The 24,937-nt window shown below is 41.0% G+C and overlaps 2 protein-coding genes across 5 annotated transcripts; one reads left to right on the forward strand and one right to left on the reverse strand.

Annotated features, from left to right (window-relative positions):
- Positions 1-399: 399 nt before the first annotated feature.
- zcrb1 (zinc finger CCHC-type and RNA binding motif 1) lies at positions 400-4,078 on the reverse strand. The gene is made up of 8 exons (XM_075471456.1): positions 3,941-4,078; positions 3,717-3,819; positions 3,556-3,584; positions 3,268-3,379; positions 3,047-3,154; positions 2,823-2,932; positions 2,667-2,742; positions 400-720 (listed from the first exon to the last, which is right to left on the reverse strand). The coding sequence occupies exons 2-8, from the start codon at positions 3,798-3,800 to the stop codon at positions 580-582; spliced, it is 660 nt and encodes a 219-aa protein (XP_075327571.1). The 5' UTR covers positions 3,801-3,819; positions 3,941-4,078; the 3' UTR covers positions 400-579.
- Positions 4,050-24,593, forward strand: pphln1 (periphilin 1). Of its 4 annotated transcripts, none has more exons than XM_075471452.1 (11): positions 4,050-4,152; positions 4,731-4,772; positions 5,137-5,201; positions 5,381-5,596; positions 9,457-9,518; positions 11,780-11,896; positions 12,156-12,334; positions 12,790-12,876; positions 15,079-15,134; positions 19,397-19,531; positions 23,887-24,593. In XM_075471452.1, coding segments are annotated over exons 2-11 (1,191 nt in total). In that variant the 5' UTR covers positions 4,050-4,152; positions 4,731-4,771; the 3' UTR covers positions 24,160-24,593. The 4 variants fall into 4 exon arrangements, with proteins under 4 accessions (XP_075327567.1, XP_075327568.1, XP_075327569.1 ...); XM_075471453.1 differs by having other exon boundaries at positions 12,156-12,328; XM_075471454.1 differs by lacking the exon at positions 12,790-12,876.
- Positions 24,594-24,937: the final 344 nt, after the last annotated feature.

Consider the following 24,937-nt stretch of genomic DNA (forward strand, 5'->3'; position numbering starts at 1 on the left):
CACTGTACCCAGAATTATTTTACATCCCTGCATCTTTGTGTTAACCTGGCACACAGACATGTCGCAGCTGTTTATTTACACAGACTAATTAAAATCAGGGAAATCCTCAGCCCACTCTGTGTGTTGACGCAAGCAAACATTAAAAAGAAACACATTTCGGAGCGGACAAACGAGGCCAAACCCTTTCACATCCAAACGACTGGATCTTTCTGTAGCCAAATCCCAGCTGGAGTAACTCCACTTAGCTGTTTCACTTTAATAGTGTCCAGGTCATTGTATAAAGTGCCTCTATTTAAGTGGGATTTTGAATGAATGATAATGTTCTTTTTGCCTTTAGAAACTTGACATTATCCATATCATCAATTGACATATTTGAAACCATAGTTACTGATAAACACATAAGAAACAACACTTTTCCTTTATTAAAGCAAACAAAGCAGTTACTGCACACCCATGGATCACACTGAATCACAGTTACAATAAAAAACTGAAACAAAAAAAACAATATCTGACAGCAGGGGCACTTGTTTTGCACCCGAAAAATACGTCCTCAAATTTATTGCTAAAGTCTGTGTGTTATTAGTCGCTGAGCTCCTCCTCGTCACTGAAGTATGCGCTCTTTTTTATCCTTGGTTTCTTAGAGTCTGAGGATGTCGAAGCGTGAGCCCTGTCCTCTTCTGCCTGCCTCTTCCTTTTCTCCTCTTCCTCGATACGAGCTTGCTGGAGGGACAAAACATAACAAGTTTAGCAGCTGACGCATAACACAACAAGCGTTTAAGGAAATTAATAGTTTATGGAGAATATTCTATAGCACTCTCTCTTTTTGAGTTATTTAAATCAAGATTGTAGACTTAAAGTCTGAGGGGTGCTCTACAAAGCAAGTTCAGCACAGTCAGGATTTCTCTGTGTTTGCTGGCTTGACAAAACCTGAAACTCATCAAAGATGATGGATAAGAAAACAACTTTGTTAACCTACGCTCTCCTCTTTGTGTTCTAGGTATGCTCACAAAAAAAAAGAAACCAAGGCATAATCCCATTTTCTTGTCAGTTTTTTAGCTCCGCAGAATGGCTTTGTTGGCTCACACAATGCACCGATTATATGATTCAAGAGTTTTGAAGAAGATAAAAATCTTTACAGCGGCCATTAACGGGCAACGTTGAGGATCGTAGACGCAGTGGTCGGCCAAGGAAACTTAGTGCAGCAGATGAAAGACACATCAAGCTTATTACCCTACGAAATCGGAAGATGTCCAGCAGTGCCATCAGCTCAGAACTGGCAGAAACCAGTGGGACCCAGGTACACCCATCTACTGTCCGGAGAAGTCTGGCCAGAAGTGGTCTTTATGGAAGAGTTGCAGCCAAAAAGCCTCCGACAAGGCCAAGCGACTCAAGTATGCACGAAAACATAGGAACTGGGGTGCAGAAAAATGGCAGCAGGTGCTCTGGACTGATGAGTAAAAATTTGAAATATTTGGGCAGTACAATAATGAGTGTCTGCGGGCAACAGTGAAGCATGGTGGAGGTTACTTGAACGTTTGGGGCTGCCTTTCTGCATATGGAGTTGGACATTTGGTCAGGATTAATGGTGTTCTCAATGCTGAGAAATACAGGCAGACACTTATCCATCATGCAATACCATCAGAGAGGCGTATGATTGGCCCCAAATTTATTCTGCAGCAGGACAACGACCCCAAACATACTGCCAAAGTCATTAAGAACTATCTTCAGCGTAAAGAAGAACAAGAAGTACTGGAAGTGATGGTATGGCCCCCACAGAGCCCTGATCTCAACATCATCGAGTGTGTCTGGGATTACATGAAGAGACAGAAGGATGTGAGAAAGCCTACATCCACAGAAGATCTGTGGTTCGTTCTCCAAGATGTTTGGAACAACCTTCCAGCCGAGTTCCTTCAAAAACTGTGTGTACTTAGAAGAATTGATGCTGTTTTGAAGGCAAAGGGTGGTCACACCAAATATTGATTTGATTTAGATTTCTCCTTTGTTCATTCACTACATTTTGTTGATTGATGAAAATAAATGATTGACACTTCCATTTTTGAAAGCATTCTTTGTTTACAGCATTTTTTTCACACCTGCCTAAAACCTTTGCACAGTACTGTATATACTTTGGCCATTCTACATCACCAACTGAATACATCGCTTTCTTTCAACCTACAGTTTGTTTTAAAGCTTCTTTGGTGACACAATGCATCACTTAAAAGGTTTGAATATTCACATCATGAGGTGTCAAATAGAATGAGTCGTAGTCACATGGGTTGATTTTTAGCTGAGGCTCAAATTCGGGATGTATAATTATGTGATTAAATCGACATTACATTGAGGTTAAATTTGGCTTTTAAAAGTCCAACATTTGATCGAAGTCTAAATGCTGAACACAGATTTTTCTATTTTGATTCACTCAATTTTTTTTCAGTTATTTTACAAACCAATGTTAGTGTGTGGAATATTACTTGGGAAATATCTCATCAAAATAAGTAGATTCAGAATTGTATTTACCTCATCTGTTGGTGATGTTAGTGTTACGACTGATCAGATTATGTTATATTTGATGCTTTGATTTGAATGGCTGTTAGAAGTGAAAACTGTTACCTATAATGCAACACTTTAAAATAAAAACGCACAATTTTTATACTGTGCATCCTTACCTGAAAAGCTATGGCTTGACTTAGACTATCTAAAGCTGGGTCCTCTCCCTCTTCTTCACTTTCTTCATCTTCTTCACTAAATGGGAAAAAATATAGACGCACTGTGATGCACTCTGTTATAAAATCTTCTGTCAATATCTGCTCCAAAATACTTACACATGCTCAGGTTCTTGTGCCCTTTTCTTTTTTTTCTTTTCCTTCTTCTTTGGAGGCTCCCTCTCTCCCAACATGTTTTTGGGGCATGCGTAGCTCAGATGTCCTACATCCTGGGATGGTTCATTAAGATATACACAGAGGTGGATTTTCATTCAGAGAAGACAGAAAAATGGAATATACCTGCACAGGCAATTTGACAAAAACTAAGTAAAGCATGCACTGACCCCACATTCATAGCATTTAGATTTATCCGTGTAGTTCCGTCTCCTTATAAACTCAGTTGCTCGCCCATTGTCTACGGCAATGCTGGCTTTTACCGTCCTGCCAAATAACTGGGAGACAAGCAAATTTCATCCTGACAAATTGACATTCATCAAAAGAAGATCACAGGAAATGAGACTGCAGTTTCAGTGACGTTAAATATGTGAAAACTAACACAGCTCACCTGCTTGTTGTTAATTGCTCTTGCACAGTTATGAGCTGATTCTCTGTCCAGAAAGAGTACAAACGCCACTCCTTTACTCTGGCGAGTATCTTTATCCTTGACAATTGTAACCCTGAGGTATAAATGAAAGCTATTATTACCTGTACAAAAACCTGAGGAAGTATTAAACTATTACTATTGTCGTTAGTGGCAATTACTGAGAGCCAGCAGATTCAGAACTGCTTCACATTTTCAAATATATGTTTTTAGATTAACACAAAAATGAATTATGATAGAACCATTACTTACTTTACGACTTTTCCATATTTAGTGAAGAGCTGAAATGACAGTGCGTTTCAGTTATACAGCTGACTGCAGAGGCTGCAGTGGAATATCACTCTTATTTGTGTTTTATTAAACTTAACCCATGTGCAATTTCATAACCCCAAAACACTTATAGGCTAAATTACCTTGTGTAGGTCATTGTTGGTCAGAGAGAACGGCAAATTTGACACATACACTGTGCTTTTGCTTGGTGCTAAACCCCCGCTCATAGTGAACGCATCGGGAAAGCTAAGAAAAAATACACAACACCCAAATTATCATGCCACACGGACGGTTTAGCCATTTAAACTAGCCGTTATATATTCAAACGTAACTTCAAGAAATCGAACACATTCACCAAATTACTTACCGTCGCTACCGTAACTGTTCGGAGAACACTTGGTTTTGTTAAAAATGCTCAATTCAGTGTATTTTTCAATAACTTAACATTTAGCAAACAGAAACAAACGCCATGTACGTGCGTCGCAAGTTGATGACGTCTCCTAATTGCCCCATAGAAAAAATAGCCCTTGTCCATGTAGCTACCGGGAAAAGCTAGGCTAACTAAACGATTTGGAAAAGGTGAGATTGTTTTGCTATTAGGCGCTGAAAGAAACGTCTGTTTTAGTTCTTTAACATGTTTTTATTTTCAGTAGGCGATGCGTGACCTTAAATAGTAAATCTTGTTTTTATTTGAGGTGCTAACTTACCCTCACGTCAAATAGAACGTGCAGTTGTTTGCTGCATGGACGGGGGTTAGCTAATTCGCTGTCCTATTCCTCCATCCTCCACGAAGCTAGAGTATTGTTGTTTCTTATAAGCAAAACAACATGTTTTATGTATTTTCCGCTTTTACAGTTTGGAACAGTCAAGATCGTGCTATGTAGAAGATGGCGCTTTTGTTTAAATTGACAAACCACCTTAGCGTCCAGTCAGTCAAGTCTGCAGAAACTAACTTCAGCCACATTGAGTCAAATTGCTCCACATTTTGTTGCAATTGTGGTTATGTAGAGAAATCTGTTTTATCATTTAAAGACTCGATTACAGTGTGTGTGTGTGTGTGTGTGTGTGTGTGTGTGTGTGTGTGTGTGTGTGTGTGTCTCCCCGGCTCAGCTGCTTGAAATCGTATGTTGTATTAACGCTACTAAATGTCTTTCCAGATTGTTTTGACGATATATTCTCAGAGATCCTTAAGACAAAAAGTAAGTTCCAACTCTTCATGGTACATTTATGTAAATCTCGGTTTAAATACTTAAATGAATCAAGCAGGGTTGTGTTTTGCAACCTCTTGAGTAGCACATGCAAAAATTTACTTAGTATTCAAAGCAATTTTTTTTAAATATAAAATCATCTTTGGAAAAGCGTTTTATGGCATCTTAGGTTAACACAGAAATCTCTGTTTAATACAGGTTGATGCCATTAAGCTAAAACAATGACTTAAAGATTATAATTCATGGATTAAAATTCATTGGCCTGCTGAACAGTTCCTCCTTAAACAAATTATCTGAACACTTGTTTGGATTATTTATTTTGTGCACGGTATCTCTCACTTTCTGCCCTTTGCAGTGACATACAGGAGAGACCGAAGTGTACGAGAGGTCTATGATGATCGCTTTGTACCAGAAAGGCCGGTGAGTAGGTCCAAAACGTCGCTGCTTGTTTTTTTCTTAGTCTTATTAGTTTCTAACACAACTATCAGAAGTCTGTTTCTGTCACGCAGTCCTTGAATCATTAAGCAAAGACGTGAAGAAAAATCCGAAGAGTTCAATCTTAAGTTCAATAAAATAATAAAGTATATCCTTCTGTGCAGGGTCCGTATCCACGGGCAGCTGGAGGGGTGGAGAGGAGAGGCCCCTTTGGCAGGCCAGAAGATGACTATAACCGCGGTGGGTATGAATATGAAGGAGGTCCTCGCTTTTACCCAAATGGAGGTGGCCCTCGAGGATATCATGAAGATCAGAGGGGTTACCAAGGAGATGGTCATCATTTTCCTGTTGAACGCCGAGCCATTCCCCCTTCAAGAAGGGTAAGAATGCGATAAGAATCATGTTCTATTTTATAGAATATATTATACCATATTGATCGTTTATATATGCACAACCAAATAGTCAACTTAAAGCTGCCGTCGGCAACTTTTTTTTAGTCATATTAGGTTGAACTGTCATGGGATTCTGAAAGGAGAATATTAAATAGGCTGTTTAGGAAAAATAACGAAATCTGTAGCTCCCTCTGAAGCCTGTAATCGTGCTTGCAAAAATCGAGCGCTCCCGGCTGTTTTTAACTAATCACGTTAGGTTTATTATTTATCTATTATCTGAGCAGAACAGTCACCAACCACGTCTTCCATGCTGAGCGTGAGTCTGCCCCCAGCTTATGTGCGCACACACTGGTGTGAACTCACGTGCACAACCTCGTCCACAGAGGGGGAGGGACCTGAAAGTTGTATCAGTTCGAATTTTCCGACTTTAGACTCGGAATTTTGAAAACCTGCCGACTGCAGCTTTAAAGCTTTGTAGTTAAAGGTTCAAGTAGAAATATAATCCTGTTTGGGGATGATATTAATATTATTATTATTATTATTATTATCATCATTACTGATGATTCTTTTTCAAGAATGTCCTGTTCAAGACGGATAGCTGCTCAGACCAGCAATACTTACAACAGTGCAGACACATACACATGTATGATTACATGTACACATCACGTTAAACAGAACAGCGAAGCAGTTAAAACTGTGAACATCACAAACTAAGAAAGAAAGAAAAAAAGCACCAGACTTACTAATAAACGCAACAGTCATCGTGAATAAGAGTTCTGCTGTTTGTTCATGACACTTAAAGCCAGAAGTCGGTGCATCTAGATCAGGGATGGGCAACTGGTGGCCCGGGGGCCGCACACGGCCCTCGTCCTCACTCAGTACGGCCCGCAAATAGATCAATAATTATTTAATAATAAAAAATAAAAAAACTTGTAATTATACTGTTGACCGATAGAGGGAGCACCATACGCAAACAATAGCGGGGCCCGGGCCGCTTTCCGCAACAGCGAATAGGAAAGTCAAGAGCCAAGGCCACTAGCAGTGGCAAAAAGAGAAAACTTGACAGAGAAAATCGCATTTTTCAAATTCCTTTTTGCACTTTTTTTTAAGCAAATGTTTTGTCTTTGTTGCTTATTAAAGCTGCAGTCGGCAGGTTTTCAAAATTCTGTCTGAAGTCGGAAAATTCGAACTGATACAACTTTCAGGTCCCTCCCCCAACCTCTAACAAGCTCCGAATCGCCCCCCAAACCCCTCCCCCTCTGTGGACGAGGTTGTGCACGTGAGTTCACACCAGTGTGAGCGCACACAAGCTGGGGCAGACTCACGCTCAGCAGCGTGTGCACAAGCTGTGATTGACAGGTAGGATTCCTCCACCCTAACGTGATTGGTTAAAAACAGCCGGGAGCGCTCGGTTTTTGCAAGCATGATTACAGGCTTCAGAGGGAGCTACAGATTTTGTTATTTTTCCTAAACAGCCTATTTAATATTCTACTTCCAGAATCCCATGACAGTTCAAGCTAATATGACTAAAAAAAAGTTGCCGACCGCAGCTTTAAGGACATGTTAAAATGCATTTATATGCAGAAAGTAGTTGTATGTTGGTGCAATAAACATAAAGATATAAATTCATATAAAATTTGTTCTTATTGAGAATCATTTGTAGCGTCTTTCATATCCAATTATTCGAAGTGCGTGATCATGTGGCCCTCCAATGATAGTGCTGAAAAAATGTTGGCCCTCTTTATCATGGAAGTTGCCCATGCCTGATCTAGATGATGTAAAATGTGTTTAAAAGGCTCCAAACTTTGTGGTGACCTATTAGGGATGTTAACCTATGACCGATGGTTGACCGAATCAACGTCGTCCGGTTAGAATTTTTCTGCCGTCAGTTTAAAAAAAAAAAAAAAAAAAAAACTCACTATATCTTTAGAAATGTTATGTGAGCATGAGCCATCCCACGATGGAAGAACAACTGTAGCAGAGCTCACGTAGCGCCCTCCTCAGAGGTCCTCTCTTACACCGGTTGCAACTTGTACGCCGTACATGACGGGTCCTGTCTGCGCAGTTAAAACAAAAAAATCGCCACTATTAACCTAAATAAAGCCAATGTGGCTGCGTGTGGACTACGACATAATGATAATTGTAACACTGTAATGGTAAAAGACACAAGACTAACTTAGCCTACTTGTTGTGATATATTCATCTGTACTTAAATGGCATGACGACAGGAACTTATTGCAAAGGATTTTGTGCAGCATAGGCTACGCCACAGAGGCTGTTGGCATTCGGTAAGTTTTTTTTTTTTTAACGAAGTCATTGGTTGACCTACTTTCCTGTAACACCGCCAAATGCACTGTTCTCTGTTTGTGACTTTGTAACGTGAGCTTTTAACAGCCCGAGTTCGGTGCCGCGTTTGATTCGTGTTTAAAAAGTACCGTGACTGGAAGGGCGCCGTTGCGCCGTGTGGATGTGCGTGTCTGCGCAGGCACAGCAATTATTTTTCTACCCAAAACCCTTACTCCTCCACAAGTACGCCTAGAACTAGTGGTCAATGATTGGGGAAAATGTTTAATACCAAGGGCACGAACTAACATTGATTGTGTGATGGGAGCCTAACCAGTCTAAAATGGGGGCATAACTTGTTCCACGAGGCAGAGAAAGACGCGCGACAGGACACAGATATCATAAATGGAACTTATAGTATTTTCGGTGACCGACTTTAATCGACTAATGAGGCTCAGTGGTCGGTCAAGACTTTTTTTAAATTTCGACATCCCTATGACCTATATGGTGAACTACCGCTGCAAGGCAGGATGAGATTGGGGTCCAAGTGTTCCATGAATCCTGGAATAGTAGGGACGAGTCCGAAAGTGAGACTCTGAGCTACAATTAATCTTCTTGATCAAGCAGATGTGTACTAGGGGGAGGGTTATCCTCCCAGTCGAGCTTGATCCGTCTCTGGACCCGGGGCCGTGAGGGCTGTAGTCCGTATTGTTGCAACAGAGCGGTTAATGTCAGGTGGGATGATGTGACTACACTCTTTGCTTAACATGTCACTCTCTCTTCCAAATAATCACCAGTTTGGAGCAAGAACCAAACATCAATATGATTCCGAGGAGATTATCTTCACGTGTCACAGGCATCACTAACCACATTTTACATTGGATTAAGTCATGGCGGGCACAAAGGCACATTGCTGATCCACTAATTCCATGTTCAGGTCACACTCCCAAGCTGCCTCGGTTTGGGGAGAGATGGCGAGTTAGATTATCATAAACGGTTGCCTAAAACGGAGAGACTCTTCTTCTGCTTGGAGCAGTTAAAAGTCTAGCAAAGGACTGGCTCAGTTGCATCATCCTTGTAGCTCTGTCACACTGATCACACCATTACTGTGCCAGATTCTGAATGACGGGTCTATGTTTGAAGATATTTTAAGCAGTGGTGTCAGTATGGAAGGGCTGTGCAAACAAGGGCCTTCCTGAGCTGGCACCATTTTCTCAGTGAGGAAGTCATGAGCAGTTTGTTCCCACAGACTGTAAAGGGAAACATTTTATTGTCTGAAACAGCAGCAACTGGTATCCTCATTTCCCAAACACTTCTGGACTGCTGTTAAAAGGAGTTGATGCTTCTCTGTGATGCACACATACTCCTGACCCAGTTTGAATTAAACTGTTGCTGCCATCAGCTTTTAACTGGCCGCACATGTATGAACAGTCGAGTATTTTTAACATTTGATATGTTGTCTTGATACTATCTTCAATTACGGTAAATATATAGTTTAAGATATTTCGATTTTTACAGTGTGGACACTTACTATATTTAATCTTTTATAACTTTTATTTGTTTAGGAGGACTACCCTTACAGAGTACCAAGGGAGGACCAGCACACAGGGCGGCCGATTGAGTTTGGGTAAATGTCTTCTGTTTGTGTGAGAATAACTGATATTCTCTTTCCAGAGAATCAATAGTCAGTGGGGTTACATGGCACTGAAAGGATCAGATAATTGGCTAAATTACAATAAGATTGAGTTATTAAGTGCATGTGCATGCACCTTCATCTGACTAAGAATTGGATCGGATTAAGACCCCGAAATAACTCGGTTGAAAGTCAAATTAAACGTGCTTGTAGACGGTGAAGCACGTGGTGAATTAGACTTTGCGTTCTGCGCATGCTCGAGATTTTTTCCCGGGGTCGGGAACCGGAAGTCGGAAGAGACGATATTACCGATGCTCCGTTGGGCATCGCGTTTGTGCAATAAGTAGTGGTGCAACGGATCATCATTGATCCGTGATCAGTTCGGATCAATTATTTCGGTTCGGCACACACATGATCCGCGGATTGATTTATGAAAAAAAAAAAAAATGTGCGCATGTTCAGTCCTCACACCGCCGTTACCATTCCTGCTAGTTCCAGGGACAGAGCTACTTTCCAGGCTCTGGGTAAAAGTCTGCAACAGTTCCCTCTTCAATAAGCAAACAGTCCTATGGCTCGTTTGTGATTTTTTTGTTCTCAGCGTACAACATGTAGAACAGTGGGCATGGAAAATAAAAGTAGGCTAGACTTCGGTGACTACTGTAACGATAACTGCTGCCTCTGTCTGTTTCCATATACTCGCGCTGCCACACAAACCTGTCGCCTAGGTTACCACACAGACATAGCACGTAGCTGACATAGCGATAGCTAACATAAAGAAAACCCCTAACAACACAGCGTGGTCATGGCGAGCGGAGGAACAGAAGAGCGCCCCACGTCATTTAAATCCCGTTTCGGAGCATTTTGGCTTCCCTGTCAAATTTCATGAAGGAAAGAGGTTGGTGGATAAAACCTGACGGTGTGTAGGCACTGTGGCACAAGAAAGCCACACAACAGTTGTTGAGCACAACCGCTCATCACCGCGGTGTTTAAGCAGCCCCTTCCTTCACAATCCGACCGGGCTAAAGCGATCACAAACGCTATCGCTGTGTTTTTATGTTGCACTTTGAGTTGTTTTTCTTTGATTATGTTGAAAAGAAGATGTTGATTGTGGACTTGTGAAGTTGATTTTATATATTTCAATTTAATAACTTAAAAGTGTTAATAAACAAAAATACAAAACATGTTTATTTGTCTAGTCTTTTTTTTTTTTTTTTTTTTTTGCTGATCCAAAAAATGATCCGATCCGTGACTCTGATCCGAGGAACAATCCGAACCGTGAGTTTTTTGATCCGTTGCACCCTTAGCAATAAGCAGCTCACCACAAAAGAAATGTAGAGGGACGTATCTTCATCTTGCTCTTCATTCGCCATTTTCTCGAATGCCTGAGTTTGTTGTTGTTGTTGAAGGGTTAAACCGGAAGTGGCACTATTAGCAATAGTTGAAATGGGTACAGCGCCACCTATCGTATCGGGTGTATGACATGTTTTGTGCCTCTGATTCGATTCATTCACCGCCATCTATCCAAGGATAATTACCCTTGCTCAAATAAGGAGCAACTCATTCTTATTGTAATTTAGGCAATAATCCGATCCCTTCAGTGCCATGTAACCCAACTGAGTGTCGACAAAGTTCTGCTTTAAACGTGGTATTGGTTGCTTAAAATTGGTTATATTCAGTTTGGACAGCAGGGGGCAGTCTTTTTCCATGCACTTATGAACAAGTCCTCTGTGTTTAAATCTTCCAGTGAAGCAAAGTAGATGTCTCTGCAGGGGTAGACCTCCTCTTTTCAGTATGTTTGTTTAAACAGCAGCGATCATAAATTATGGTCTGTTACCAACCCATATTGGCCTGTCCCACCTTTTTCACATTTCATGCAGTCTCCACAGCGGTTTACACGGTTAGGGCGGCTGTCAGTCTTGAAAAGTTAGTCAGACAGTGACTGTTTCGTAGTTGTGTTAGTCTTTTCTTTTTTTTATTTGGAATTTATGTGTTTGTACTCAGTTACTGAAACTGAAAAAATAATACCAGATTTTCTGGATGCTTTTTGAATTGAACAACAGAGAGCTGAGATCAAAGGACACAACTTCCGTGCCTTCGTCATTGGATCATTCAGATCTGTGGAAGTTTGTAGAATTTGTCTTAATCGTAGTAAATCAGCATTCCCATTCCTTAAGACTGCATCTTTTCTGTTTGGATTCATATTTGAAGTGTGTAACAGAAAAGTGAATTACTTACCTCTTGTGATTCTTCCTCAGCGCTAGAGCGCCACCACCTCATAATGTCCGCAACCAGGGCATCTATCCAGCGCCTAGATCGCTCCCAGAGAGTGGGGAGGACACATTGGTGCAGGCCATCCGGAACCTGGACAGAGGGTACGAGAACAGACATCCTTCATCCCTGCTCAGGGCAACCGCATGTCGTCATCGTGGAATAAATGTTACATGTCATTCACTGCTTTAGTCAGAAAGACATTAGCAAAAATCAAGTGTCAATTATTTAGAATTTAATTTGTTATAAGGAAATCGAACAATATGTGACGTGGATGTCAGAATCGTGCTACGTTAAAGCATAAACGGATTGTGTGTGAGCCAGTTTCACACAAAAACATGACCCATTTTCTTTTTATCCCAGCGAGGACAGGGACCCGTTCAGGAGAAAGGCTGCGCTGTTTCCTCCCCTCAGAGAGCGTTCACCTGTGCGCCGTGACGTGGCCCGCTCGCCCCACAGCCGCTCCGGCTCGAGCGTGAGCAGCAGAGGGTACTCGCCAGACAGAGCCAAGAGCCTGCCTTTTCCATCACAGCAAGGCAAGAGTATGTAGAAAGCCTAGTTTCCCTTTCCCCGATGGAGCATGAAGCTGTAAAAAGTGAAAACTGTAAATGGCTTGATGAGCTATTTATCGTTGGAGCATCCTAAAATGTCCACTTGTCACATAACAAATTGTTCCGCAAAAGATTTGTTTGGATGTGTTTATAATTTGCATTACATTAATTATTATAACAGATATTCAATGAGTTCGAAGCAAGTCTGTTAACTACAGTGTGGAAAAGGTGATTTGCATGTTGTCTTGAATTCACAAAGAAAGCTTAAAACGGCTAAATGAGACATTTCAAAAGCTTCATGTAGATGATCCGGTGCACTTTTCTTTCTTTTTCTTTTTTAAACCACACGCAACAAGTTCAGCCCCAAACGTGTGCATTCATTTTTGCCCTTCTCAATCATTTTATTCTCTGTACATGGCTGATAATCTGGCTGATTGGCTTTTCAGGCGTGGACGGTCCAGAGAGTCACGCAGGTGTTTCTGAGCACCTCTGGGGGGCGCTCTTTCCTCAACAGATTGGACATGACACTTTGGGTCTGTACATTAAGTACATGTGAACAAGCTCTGACTTGGGTGATGTCCTCACTTACATCCTTGTCATGTCAGGGAAAACGATTAGAAGGAAGTGAGAAGGATGTAAGAAAGGAAAAGGACTTTCAAAGTTTTAGACAAAATGAAAGGCTGGAACTACCTTTCACAGAAGACGAATATGAATGGATGAATAAAAGTACCTCCAACAGATTTAGGTGTTATTTTTGACACGGATGTTTTTTTTCACCCAGGTCTTGAGTGAGTTACATCTTCAACTTTTTATCTTAAGTAGAACCTAGTGGGGCCTTTAGTAGGATATTCATGCCATTTCCATTCCCTGTTATGGAAGTACTTTAGCACTTTACAGTGTGCCTACACAGACACACCGACTACAGTTCAGGATGAAAGATGGACTTTGCAAGTCGCGTCTCAGATGTTATATTATTTCTACAGTTTTTACTGACGAGGCCAAAAACAAATCTAAAACTAGCTTGGCTGCAAAATACATTAAAGTGCTAAAGTATCTCCTTGCTTCCAGCATGCTGTTTTTATAGCCTTTAAACCTTCAAAGTCTCCTTTTTCCACAAGTCCTTTTGTTGGGTTCTGCTGCTATCTTCAGTTTTGTTCATCTCTCCTTTTATATTTCCATTTTAACAGGAGCTTTTCCCCTTTAATAAGTGCTTTGTGTGTACTGACATGAATTGATGTCATGTTTACGCCGCAACACATTGGTCCTACATGTTTGTATTGCATTAGCAATTTGAGATGCATGATTTCAACTGCTTAGAAGCATAACAGAAGAGTTGTCATTTCTTAGTTAAGCATTAGTGCAGTGAGTGTGAGACCTTGCTGTGACGTAAGACCCCCGAGTAACACTCAGAACAAGATAAGTGGTAAATACAGTTCAGTGTAGTTGCTGTAGAGGTTAGCAGTTGACCAATTATGGTTTGTTGGTTGTTTATTTTGCCCTTCATAGGACATACACATTGCTCCTGCACAAGAAGACTCAGCTTTCCGGGGCAGAGGGGATGGTAGCGTGTACGTTGTACATTAAAGAAAATCGGAAGCCCGAGTAGATTTTAAAGTGTGCTTTAAAACGGCAAACGGCTGAAAGTAAAAATGACAAATGTGAAAGGATTGTGCGTGATGTGCCAAGTGAGCCGTGAGCTTTCTGTCGTCAGTGCAGCCTGAAGCTAAATAGCCAATCAGAGTGAGCTTTTTCATCGACACCCAACACACACAGAAAATGCAACAGAGGCGGACGTTCGCCAACGTTACAGATGTGCCTGAAGGTTGATTGTTGGCTTCGTTAGTGATGGTCAGCGTTGTGAAACAATCAGCTGATTCGAATCATGTCAAAATCGCAGATAATCGGCCTGATTAATAATTTAAAACTGAAATGGACAGTTTAAGCACTGGTGATACATCGTATTATGATAGGCAGGTATGTTACATACTGCAGTATATTAAGCATGTATTTCAGTCTAAATGAATGAAAACAAAATGAGGTGACACACAGAGGATTTGTTTCAGATGTATAAGGAGGTCACAGTCGTTAAACTCAACCTATTCCCAGTCTGAGTAACCTGAGTGGACAGAAAGCGTTTCTAATGTGTCCTGCAGGCTTCCATCCGCTCCGTTCTGTCTGCCACTTTGTCAGGCCTCATAAAGATACCACCAGCTCGTGCGTGGAAGTGGAGGGGAAAGGGTCTAAGGTGTCTGATGGATATTCCTGAAGCCCAAACCTTCCACTCTGTTTTTGTTTCATTTCTCGGTGTCTAGAGTTCACATTCAGTGTGAGTAGACCACAAAGCCTTGGACAGTGCTGCAGTCTGTGTCAGGAACTAATGAAAAATGAGCAGCAAGAGCGTTGGTGGTGCCCTTAATAAACTTGTTGCAGTGACGTCACCAACTGGAGTTTGGAGCATGACTGTCGTCCATCTGTTTTTTTTTTATATTGAGTGTGGAACCAAATACGAACATCCTCTCAGAGCCCTGATTACCATTAGCGCACACATGCCCACTCTCCAGTCATGTGAATTGTCCTTTTCCTTGGAATTCCATCCTCTCGCTGCTTTTCTCCCTCTTCTTCATCATTTTCTTAACGAGCTGCTTTTCTTTGTAGATCAGATGTTGATGTTTGTCCCCTTTTGAACTGTTAATGTGTCAATCATTTCGTGTCATCTTGTCTTCCTAAAACTTTAGACAAAATCCCCGGCTTGTCGAGAGAAGGCTCCCCACACAGCGCAACATCAAACAAGGTGAGCTCAGGCAAAAGAAATCCAGGAGAATAAGTGTCTCAGTCCAAAACCGCAATGTTTATTTGAATCATTCTTGAATTTTATTTTGAAAATCCTTGTGGGAGCAGAGTATAAAGAGCTTTTCTTTTTTTTTTCCCCAGTTATGTTACTTTTGTTTAAACCTGGTTATTGCATTGCTGTCCCACATACACTGTGGTCTGTTTTCCCATTTATTGGTCATGATGGACTCTGCCCTTGTCATTGTACAGCAGGGTGCATCTGGAACTTCTTAAATTCCATCCTTCTTATGAGCGTTTAGTTCCTCTAAAGCATGTTAATGGGTTTTAAAGTGGTGCTCGCACACAGCTTAAAAGCCATCAGGCCTGCGATTTGTTTACCTGTGGTGTAAGCAGACTTCAGTCACACGAACTTTTAATGGTATAGGAAAAAGGGTCAAGTGTTGACGAAGCTTAAAAAGAAATGCGTCTCGCATTGATTGTATATATCTTCTGAGTTGCAAATAGAGGTTTGTTTTTGCTGATATCATCCATCTTCAATTATGCAGAGGAGTGTAAATAGAATCAGATGTGATTAGGAGCGGTGTGTCTAGCAGTGACCACCCAGAAGCGTCGGGTTAAGTCAGTAGCCCAAGTCATAACTTTATCACATGATCTTAACCGCAAAGCCAGCAGAAGTCCCTGTGGAGCCCGCTGGGATGTGTTTACGCTGTTTACAATGAACAATCGCTTCCTTTTACAGATGAAGAATATGTCTGTGTGTGGCTGACTGCCAGATGGAGCAAGTCGGTGGGTCTTGTGATTATTTAATTTAGTTTTATTTTTTTTTTCGAAATTGATTAGCAGCATAAAGGCTTGTGGGACCTTTCTGAAGTTTTTATTCCTCGTTCACCAAAGACTGGTATCTACCTGAGAGAGTTCCATGTCGATGACCTCTGAGCATTATTGTAGCCAGATAACTCTTGTTATCTGATGATTGGATGACTGCCTTTAATCACATTTAACAGTGACATTTGGATCAAGTTTCGAGACTTTGGTCCTTTAAATTGTCACAGATTGAGAAGTTTTTCAGCAAAAGTTTGAACTCGGATTTTATTAACAACTCTTTAGAATCAGTTCTAACTCAACCAGGACAGGAACAGAATTTGATGGCTTTTCTAGATAAATTGGTTTGAAAAAAAACTACAAGTGGCTACAGAAGTGGGTATACTCTTAATTTCTTAGCTCACCAACCATATGGGAGAAAATTATTTGCACAGTGACACAAATATTCTGCTGTTTGACATCAGGGACGATGCATACGAATGAAATAAGGGCTTGATCCTAATTTCACCTAACTAACCCAATAAATACAATAAATACAGCTTGTACTAGTCTCAGAGTAGAGCAGGACCTGTCTGAGAGAAATGGACTGATCCAAATCTGAAGGTGTTTGAAAATACTGAAAAATGTTTGGGTATATACCCAGCATTTTTTATTACAACTTTATTCTCAGTATCGCCATTACTTTTAAAAAAATGTTTGGATTTATCTCTTGTCAAACAGTGCAAAGAGTCAGACTGGGTGCCCTGAATCGGGGCCATTAACATGCCGCAGATTTTCATTTTACAAATTGGTCAGACTAGAAATGACAGTCGCTAAGTTGGCAACTGTGAGAAGTTTGAGCAACCTAATGGCTGGCAAATACGGAGGGAAAGCTCATTTTATACTAACTGATTCAGTGCACTCTTTTTCTTAGTATAACAATGTTCTGAATTATATTCTTTCAAGTCAATCCATTCGCAGATAAACCTCATAATGGAAATGGTGGAAAGTGTTTTTTATATATGCCATTTTCCATTACCGTCCAATGAAGATTATCATGAAAGTAAGTGCAGTATAAGCAGTTCTGGTGTTCTGCGTGGTCTGCGGTAAATTTTAGTGGTGCTTTCCTCACCAGTCAGAAAACTTTAAACCCACACAGCTTCTGGAGTAAATGCTCTAAAGCTCTAAAGTGATACCGAGAGTCCCTGACACAGAACCGACAGTCATTACTTGTAACATTTCTACAAGTCGAGCATAAATCAGCTTTGATCAGAAAGGCTATAAAAAGTGTATCTTAAATTGCTGCTTTAATGTCAGAATATATTTCGGGTTGTCTTGTGGTTTCTCTGAAGCACTTCTTAAAACATTCAGTCTGAATTTTTTTTTATAGTTTAAAAACGGGGATAACAATGCACATTTTTATACAAACTCTCCACGAACACATTAATGATCTTGGATTTGGATGTGCACGTGAAAATGCCACAAATGGCTGAGTGACTAATAAGAGTCATGCACTGGCTTTAAACGCGAGTAATTACATGTAAACATCTGTGTGTCTAATGTGCATTTTTCAAATGGCCACCTTCCACCACACAATCAACTGCTGTGATGAAAGTTTTACATTGTGCCCCACCCTACACACACACACACACACACACTGTTCTGCTGCTGTTGTGTTTGATCTGGCCTGTGGTGCATTGTTGTTCTCTGCTCTCGGGGCACAAACCCATAACCTTGGCCGAGATGAAAGGCCTTTGCTGTGCCCCCAGTAAAGCTGACTCTTAATGGCCCGGGTCACCGCCTGCTGTGGAGATTCAACAAACACACGTGCAGGCTTTCTGGAGCCATCCCAGGCTAAAGCAACCAAAGAGGAGGGACCTAAAGAGCAGCTCCAGCTCTGGCTGCGAGCCAGGGTGGTCTAGTGGGTGGAGAGCTGGTCCTCAAACAGAAAGGTCACCAGAAGGTTTAATCTCTGGCTGTACAATACATTCTTGTACATTTTTACAAACTAAGATGATGGCTGAGATGTACTACAGCTAAACAAGTTTGTATTCTACATGAAAGGATTTATTCTGTTCTGCTGTAAAATTGAGTTAAACTTAATGTAGCGATTCCCTTTTTTACCCCAAAGTATGCGCTCCATTGCCAGCCTCACGCACTCATTTTTCAGTCATTATTGTTGCTTAGAAAGACTGGTGCCTTATGAGGGTGTGACACCCACCACCCCAACATATTTGGCTGATTTATAAGAAAAATATACAATCAAAGGACAGAAATAACTTATTGGACAATAAAAACTATAAATCTACCCATCAAACAAAGCACAGCTTTTTCTTGTTAAGGTAAGGAGGAGTTAAAAATCTTTTTCTGCATTTTTTTCGTGCTGCATGAAGGACTTATGACACCTCAGTTTAGGCCAAATTGCAGAAAAAATGTGTCTGCCAAGTTCTGAGTTGAGAGCAGAACATTTCCAGGTTTGGCTGTGCTGAGCCGGTTGAAGTTATAGACTTGGACAGCTTTTCTTTTCTTTTTTTTTAACGGAGGAGAATGAGGCTGGAGACTGACAAATGCGGTTTTTCAGATGCGCACAAGTTTATTTGAGGCACGTCTCCCCGGCCTGGCTTCAGGGAGTGAATCCGAACGCATAATTGGATGGTTCCTTATTCCTTATGCTTTATTTTAGACCTCACTCAGCTTTGTGATGTGCCATCGCCTGTGATGTCTTTACTCGGTCATCTGGGGATGGAATATGACTTAGTCCGTGGCCTGCTTCCTACTAATGTATGAGTGGACTTTAGTCATGGTAGGGCAGTTCTGTGCCTTGGCCTTCAGACTCTAATATATCAGGAAATGAGCAAAAGAAATTGAGCAGTGATCCAAGCTGGCCTCGTTTCTCCCCATTGCTTACTTTTGGCGTTCACAGTTACACTTCAGGATGCTAGAGCCATTAGATGGCTAATCTTTGCTTGTCTTGGGGTGCTTATAATTCTCTAAAGATGCTGTCTAAAAGCACAGCTGAGATATCCGCTCTGTTATTTTTCATGGAATGGGTGCCTTGCACCCGAACACGTTCTGATGTGGATTTGTTGGTCTGAAGTGAAGAGAAAGCACTTGAATGCCGGGTAGATCTGCGGCGCTGAGTAATGAAAACGGCGACCTGTGCTGTATATTTTGCGTCTTCATTTTTTTTTAACTTGTCATTTTAACTTTCCCCAATGAAAATCACTTCATACACTTCTACACAGCAAAGATCTCCCCTTCACTACGCCTCGACCTCGTCTCTTTAAAGTGTTTTGTGTCATTTCCAGCATTATGTTTCATCTGTCAGACCTGTCATTTTTTTTAAAAGGAAAAAGTCTCTTTCAGCTCTCATTTTTCTTGATGTATCGGCCGTCTTCGTGTCTCTTGTCGTGTTTAAAATAACCCCATGGGCTCACTTCATCTCTTCCTCTACTCCCGAAGGAGGAGAACCATCCGCCCGAGCCAGAAAAAGAGGATCCGGCGGCGGCTGTCATCGAAGAGAGCCAAAAGTCTACAGACGCCTTTCAAGAGAGACGAGCTCTGGCCATCGCAGCCAAAGCACAGGAGATAGAAAAGGTATTTCTGTTGAACAAACCTCCCTACAGTACGGTATATACTGTGTGTATATATGTATAAAAAAATCTATAAAAGTTAGGACATTGTAATGAAGGGAAGTATAAACATATGGATCTCAGTTGAGCATTTACAACCCTCATTAAAAATTGGTAATTTGTCAGACTTTTCTATAAATGAACCAGGCATGTCGCATACCATTTACACTTGGCATATGTTTCCATTCATATGGTGGCCTTGGGTTCTCTAAATCACACATGGGTGATTGTACTGGATAAGCATCACTAAAGCAGCCAAATATTATGTTCTGAACAAGGCAGGAAATGAACTTAGTTGGTGAATTGTTCATGCTATAACTCACTTATTTTCTCCTTTTATAAGCTTCACTGCAGTATTAAGTATTGGCAACAGTGGGTGGTTGTTAAATCTAGCCTTTATAAAATGTATTTCTTTCTTTATTTTTCATATTAACTTGAAAGGCTGCAACTAAGCACAGCTTAGACGTGATATGGGCTTATTCTGCATACTGTAAACTGAAAAGGTCAGCTGCTCAACCCAGTTCAGCCCGGAGCTTCCAGCGCTGCTCGCTTGTCTAATGAAGACCATTCCCGCACCAATGAGCGCTACTGCTGCTTTACTGAGACAGTTAAACCTGAGCTCACTCTGCCCTGGAGCGCACACACTGCGCTCTCACATTGAGCTGTTTGCCACTTGTAATGCTGTTGCTGACGCTGCAGTTTCTGCCCTCTTTTATAGCGTCTCTCTCTGCTCCACATGTGTCTCCTTTCATTTATTTTACTAAACAAAAAGCTTCATTTGTGAGCTGATTAGGGTTTATTCCATGTTTCCTTGTCTGATATATGGCGTGTTTTATTCTATATGGGAATCTATAGGTACTTTAAAACGGGCTCATTTAGTGTTTCAAGGTTTGGGAGGAGAATAACTGTTTAATAATAAAATGGAGAGGGGACGGTATCCCCAACTTTCACAGGAATATGGAGTTTCAGGCTTTCTGTCCAGCATTTCTCCTTCTTAGATAACCATCAATTCCTGCTGACAGTTCCAGCTTTCCCCCTCTTTTGCCCCTCTGGCTTTTGTATTTTCCCCATCGTGTGCGTGAAGGTGGTTTGTGATTTGGCAGCTTTCACTCAGTTTTTCATGAGAAGCTGGTTTGTTTAGTCACAATTCTGAGGCCAGAACTAAAGTAATCGAATCAACATTTTTCTTGCCTTCTTAAACCAAAATAGAGGATAAATAAAAGGTTGTAGAGTTTTTGTTGTTTTTTTTCTTTTAAATGCCAAAGCTGCTTAAAGTGTATTTTTAGTTTGGTAAACATTTTAACCCATTGCACTTTAGGAGCACTGATCAAAACCTGAGAGACCTGCTTTCACATCTTTACCCGACACACCAGCCGCTGTAAAATGTATAAGCACTCGTCTGGTGGCATTAACTTCCCATCATGCCCACAACACTGAGCTAAACACACTTAGGTTAACCATTTGTTTTCAGTCTGCAATAACAAAGTCAGTTTAACCTGTGCTGTACCAAGTGGCAGCAGTATTCCTCTTACAGTAGGCACTTGTTTGTAGGCAGATGTTTGACTTTCTGCACTCAGTCTGGTCTGATCGAGCCATCTCTTCTGCACACACCGACGCAAATACACAGAACTCAGCAGAGCCTCAAAAGCTCACTAAACATCTCATCACTTTCTATCAGGAGGCATGCTTCACTCTGGTCTTTTTTCTTTCTTTCTTTTTTTTTTTTTTTTTTTTTTTTTTTTTTACCAGTGCTTTAGCTATGTTTGTGTGGCTATGTGAGGCTGGTCTGCAGAAATTCAACCCCTGACGCGCTCTCATTGTTGAAGTTGACTTTGGCTGCAGTACAAACTAACTGGTTATTGTGACTGACAAGGTTTGAGAGGCTCTAAAGGGGTTGTTTTACTCCTCATCACTCAGGCTTTGACACTATGAGCAGTTTTATATCATTTGTTGAGTAATATGAATAGATTTGGCCAATAGACAGGTGTTTTTTTTCAATTCATTTATCCTTATTCTGTTTCTCTCACTTCTGAAGTGCGTTTTCTGAACCAGGCATTCTCACACACATAAATAAAAATATCTGTCCCCATTCTACACACCGTTTGAAACGCCAATAGGAAATGAGGTTGAAGAACAATTTGTTCTTCGAGGGTAAACACTGAAGAATCCTGAGACAGATGCTTCTACTTTGTAACAACTCCACCCACAGTCCTTCCTGATTGGATAACAGGAGGGATTTTCAGGAAGTTTGAATACAGGAAGCATATTTTCAGCACATTGTCATGTAAGAACAGCTTTCCTTGTGTACACAGAGGCTGTTGTCCACACACTGATTGGATACTTCCTGGGTCAATTTGATAAATAAATTCAGTTATCGGCTGTTGAATGGGACTACAGGACAGATAAAGATTAAGAGGACAAGCCTTTGGCTCTAAATTGGGCACAGTGAAGAGAGTAGCTGTCCCAGATTAGTTTGTCTGACCATTGCAAAACAATTTTCCACTTGGATCATTTTCTGTACATGAGGACTGAGGGGAAACGCCCAGAGGAGGGTTTGTTTTTTCTTCTGTACACTGACACTGCTTATATCTTGATGGCCACCACATTTCTCCTGGAAATTCTTTATTGTATTGCTTCTGCCGCTATTTATAACAAACCCTCCATAGATTGAACAATAAGAGGGTCACTTCGATAGAGCTGAAGCCTGACAATTAGTTAGTAGTAGTTAGTTACAGTAGTTTTAATGTTCTCCACGTGGAATTTAAGCATTCTGTATGTCTGAATGCAGTTTACCAAAACTTTCCCCTCATACAAATCATCAGACAGTACTTTGTTTCTCTGTTTTGGTGGCTGTTTTCTACATCTTTTCCTTTTTTACTGTTACAGATGGCATCATTAGTAAATCTGACCTTTAACACACTCTTTTCCCATCAGGATTAACCACTAAAAACACCATTTTATGTTGCACAGCCACTTTTAATGTAGTGATGTGTCCATCTCAGCTTCACATTCAAGCTTAAACAGCTGGTGCAACCAACTCTCGGCAAAGCCCCACTTATCACGGACTACATTTCAATCATTATAAACCCGTCGAAGCTTCCGATCAGCTGAGTGTTTGCTCTTATACAACAGCACACGTGTTCTATTTTGAGCACATATTCTGGAAAGAGGCCATCTGTTGCTACAAGCACATTAACTCTGTTTGACAGCAGATCTTTATTTGGGATCTCTCCTCTTCTCCAAGCATGCGTCCTGTTCTAGGAACATTGTGAAAGTCTATAAATAAGCTGGTGAGTTGGACTGCACGGCAGCACAGAAGCCATGGTCAGTATACAGTGAATGAAAGTCGCCCTTGCCTGGCCTAATTTTACACACACATGCACATGTATAAACGCATACCTCTTGTCTCTGGGTGTGTTTGTGTATTAGCCTGCGGCCTGTAGACTAGATGGAATAAGTAGAAGAATTAATGAGTTAATTCACCTCCACTGACTCTGGAAAGAGACGACTTGGTGACTGACTAAGCAGAGACCGATTAGATGAGTAGTTAGGCTGCGTCATGAAATTGTGTGTGTGGGGGTGTTTTTTCCTGTCAGAAAAAGGGCATTTAAGCACATGATTTAAGAAAGCTCTTCAAGCCAACTCAACTATAAAAGAAACCTAGATGATTTGGTACTAAAGTTTGTCTACTGCCCTAACAAAAACACAAACTAGCTCATAAATACTGTCATCGCTTTGGATGACTGATGGTCCTTCACATCTGGAATTTCACTGTCAGCTGACGGAGGACCATGAGTTGGGAAAATAATCTGTCTTAGCGTTTTCCATATTAGACCCTCTGTGTGAAAGTAACAGGCTCACTCCCTTGTTTGGGAGACATTTAAGGCTCCGTGTGAAATAGCAGCTCCTAAATAAGATCCAGCACCTCTTCCTCATTGTCCTTAGACACTTATTGGAAGTCACTAATTAAATGTGGTTTTATTGCTTCTTGGCCTACCCTGCCCTACATAAAGAGGCCTTATTACATGTGAGAGAAGAAGTGTTTATGTTTTGACACTACGTGATGTGTGTTAACACCAGAATGCTCAGCTCAGGCGTAGTGACACTGGGGTGTTTACACCGAGGTGACAGGTAGTGCAGGAAGGAAATGGCTCATAACCCCTAAAGAGGTTTTATCTCAAAGCTCTTTATTTTCCTGCCTACGTCCACATAAGTTCTAAATGTGTTTAGGTTATTTGAAAATACAACCTTCCTCCAGCCTTTCTTTTGCTGTTTTTAAAGAGCATCTGTATTTATTTTTACGTCTCTGTTGACCACCAGGTTTACCGTCAAGACTGTGAGACTTTCGGGATGGTGGTGAAGATGCTTGTGGCTAAAGATCCCAACTTGGAGAAACAGCTGCAGGTTCCCCTCAGGGAGAACCTCGGAGAAATCCGCGAGCGCTGCCTGGAGGACCTCATGCACTTCATCAACGAGCTGGACGAGGTGGTCCGGCAGCCGGAACCCTTCACCTGTGACTCAGCCGCTCCCTCCACGTCACTTACTGCTCATAAACTCTCAAAGACAGGAGCCAACCACAACTCGTCATTCTGATGCATTACCCTAATCTGCTGCATTAATGTGAGACTGAGCATGGTGGGATTTAACGGCTTTCATTAAGGATTGCTGGACTGCACATACCCTACAGCACAGCAACCTGATGGAATACCCATCACAGGAATGAACAGTGTTATTTTTGAACAGACCTTTTTTTCTGGGAAAATGATAATTAGAAATATTCCTTACAGTCGGTTTCTGTTTGAATGTTATAAATGATCCGTTATATTTAAAATGATACAAGTCTCACATTGTGGAAATGTCTCACATGGTGTTTATTATTTAACCTTTTTTGAGCATGATCTCACTTTTTGTTGTTTTTTTTGTATGTTTTTTTTTTTTCCCCCTATTGTAGCATTCGGATGTATAAGTCGGTGCTTCTACATTTAAAACAGTTCAACATCATTGTATAAATTTGTACCGTCTAGAAATGGCATTTGAATTCTATTTTCCTGTGTCGTGTCATTTAATTTTTGCCCAAGTTCAAAAACTGCACAAACCTTGTTTATCCCGGTGGCTTGGAGACAAAGCCTCGCACTAAAGGTTGCAGGAAACATGAAGTTGGAGGCTTGCTTATGGCAAACTCCAAACATGTTCCAGGCAACATCTACAGAAAACTATCCCATTTGCAGATCTAATCTAACAAAATATAGTTTTCATGGAAGCATTCATAAAATGATCCATCAAATAAGGTTATTTTGTCTAAGCAGACCCTCATAACTGTGTGGAAACTTGGCTCGCAGAAGGGGTTGTGCATAAAATCCCACTATTTTAT

Source organism: Odontesthes bonariensis, chromosome 8 (genome assembly GCF_027942865.1).
Source record: "Odontesthes bonariensis isolate fOdoBon6 chromosome 8, fOdoBon6.hap1, whole genome shotgun sequence".
Taxonomy (NCBI): domain Eukaryota; kingdom Metazoa; phylum Chordata; class Actinopteri; order Atheriniformes; family Atherinopsidae; genus Odontesthes; species Odontesthes bonariensis.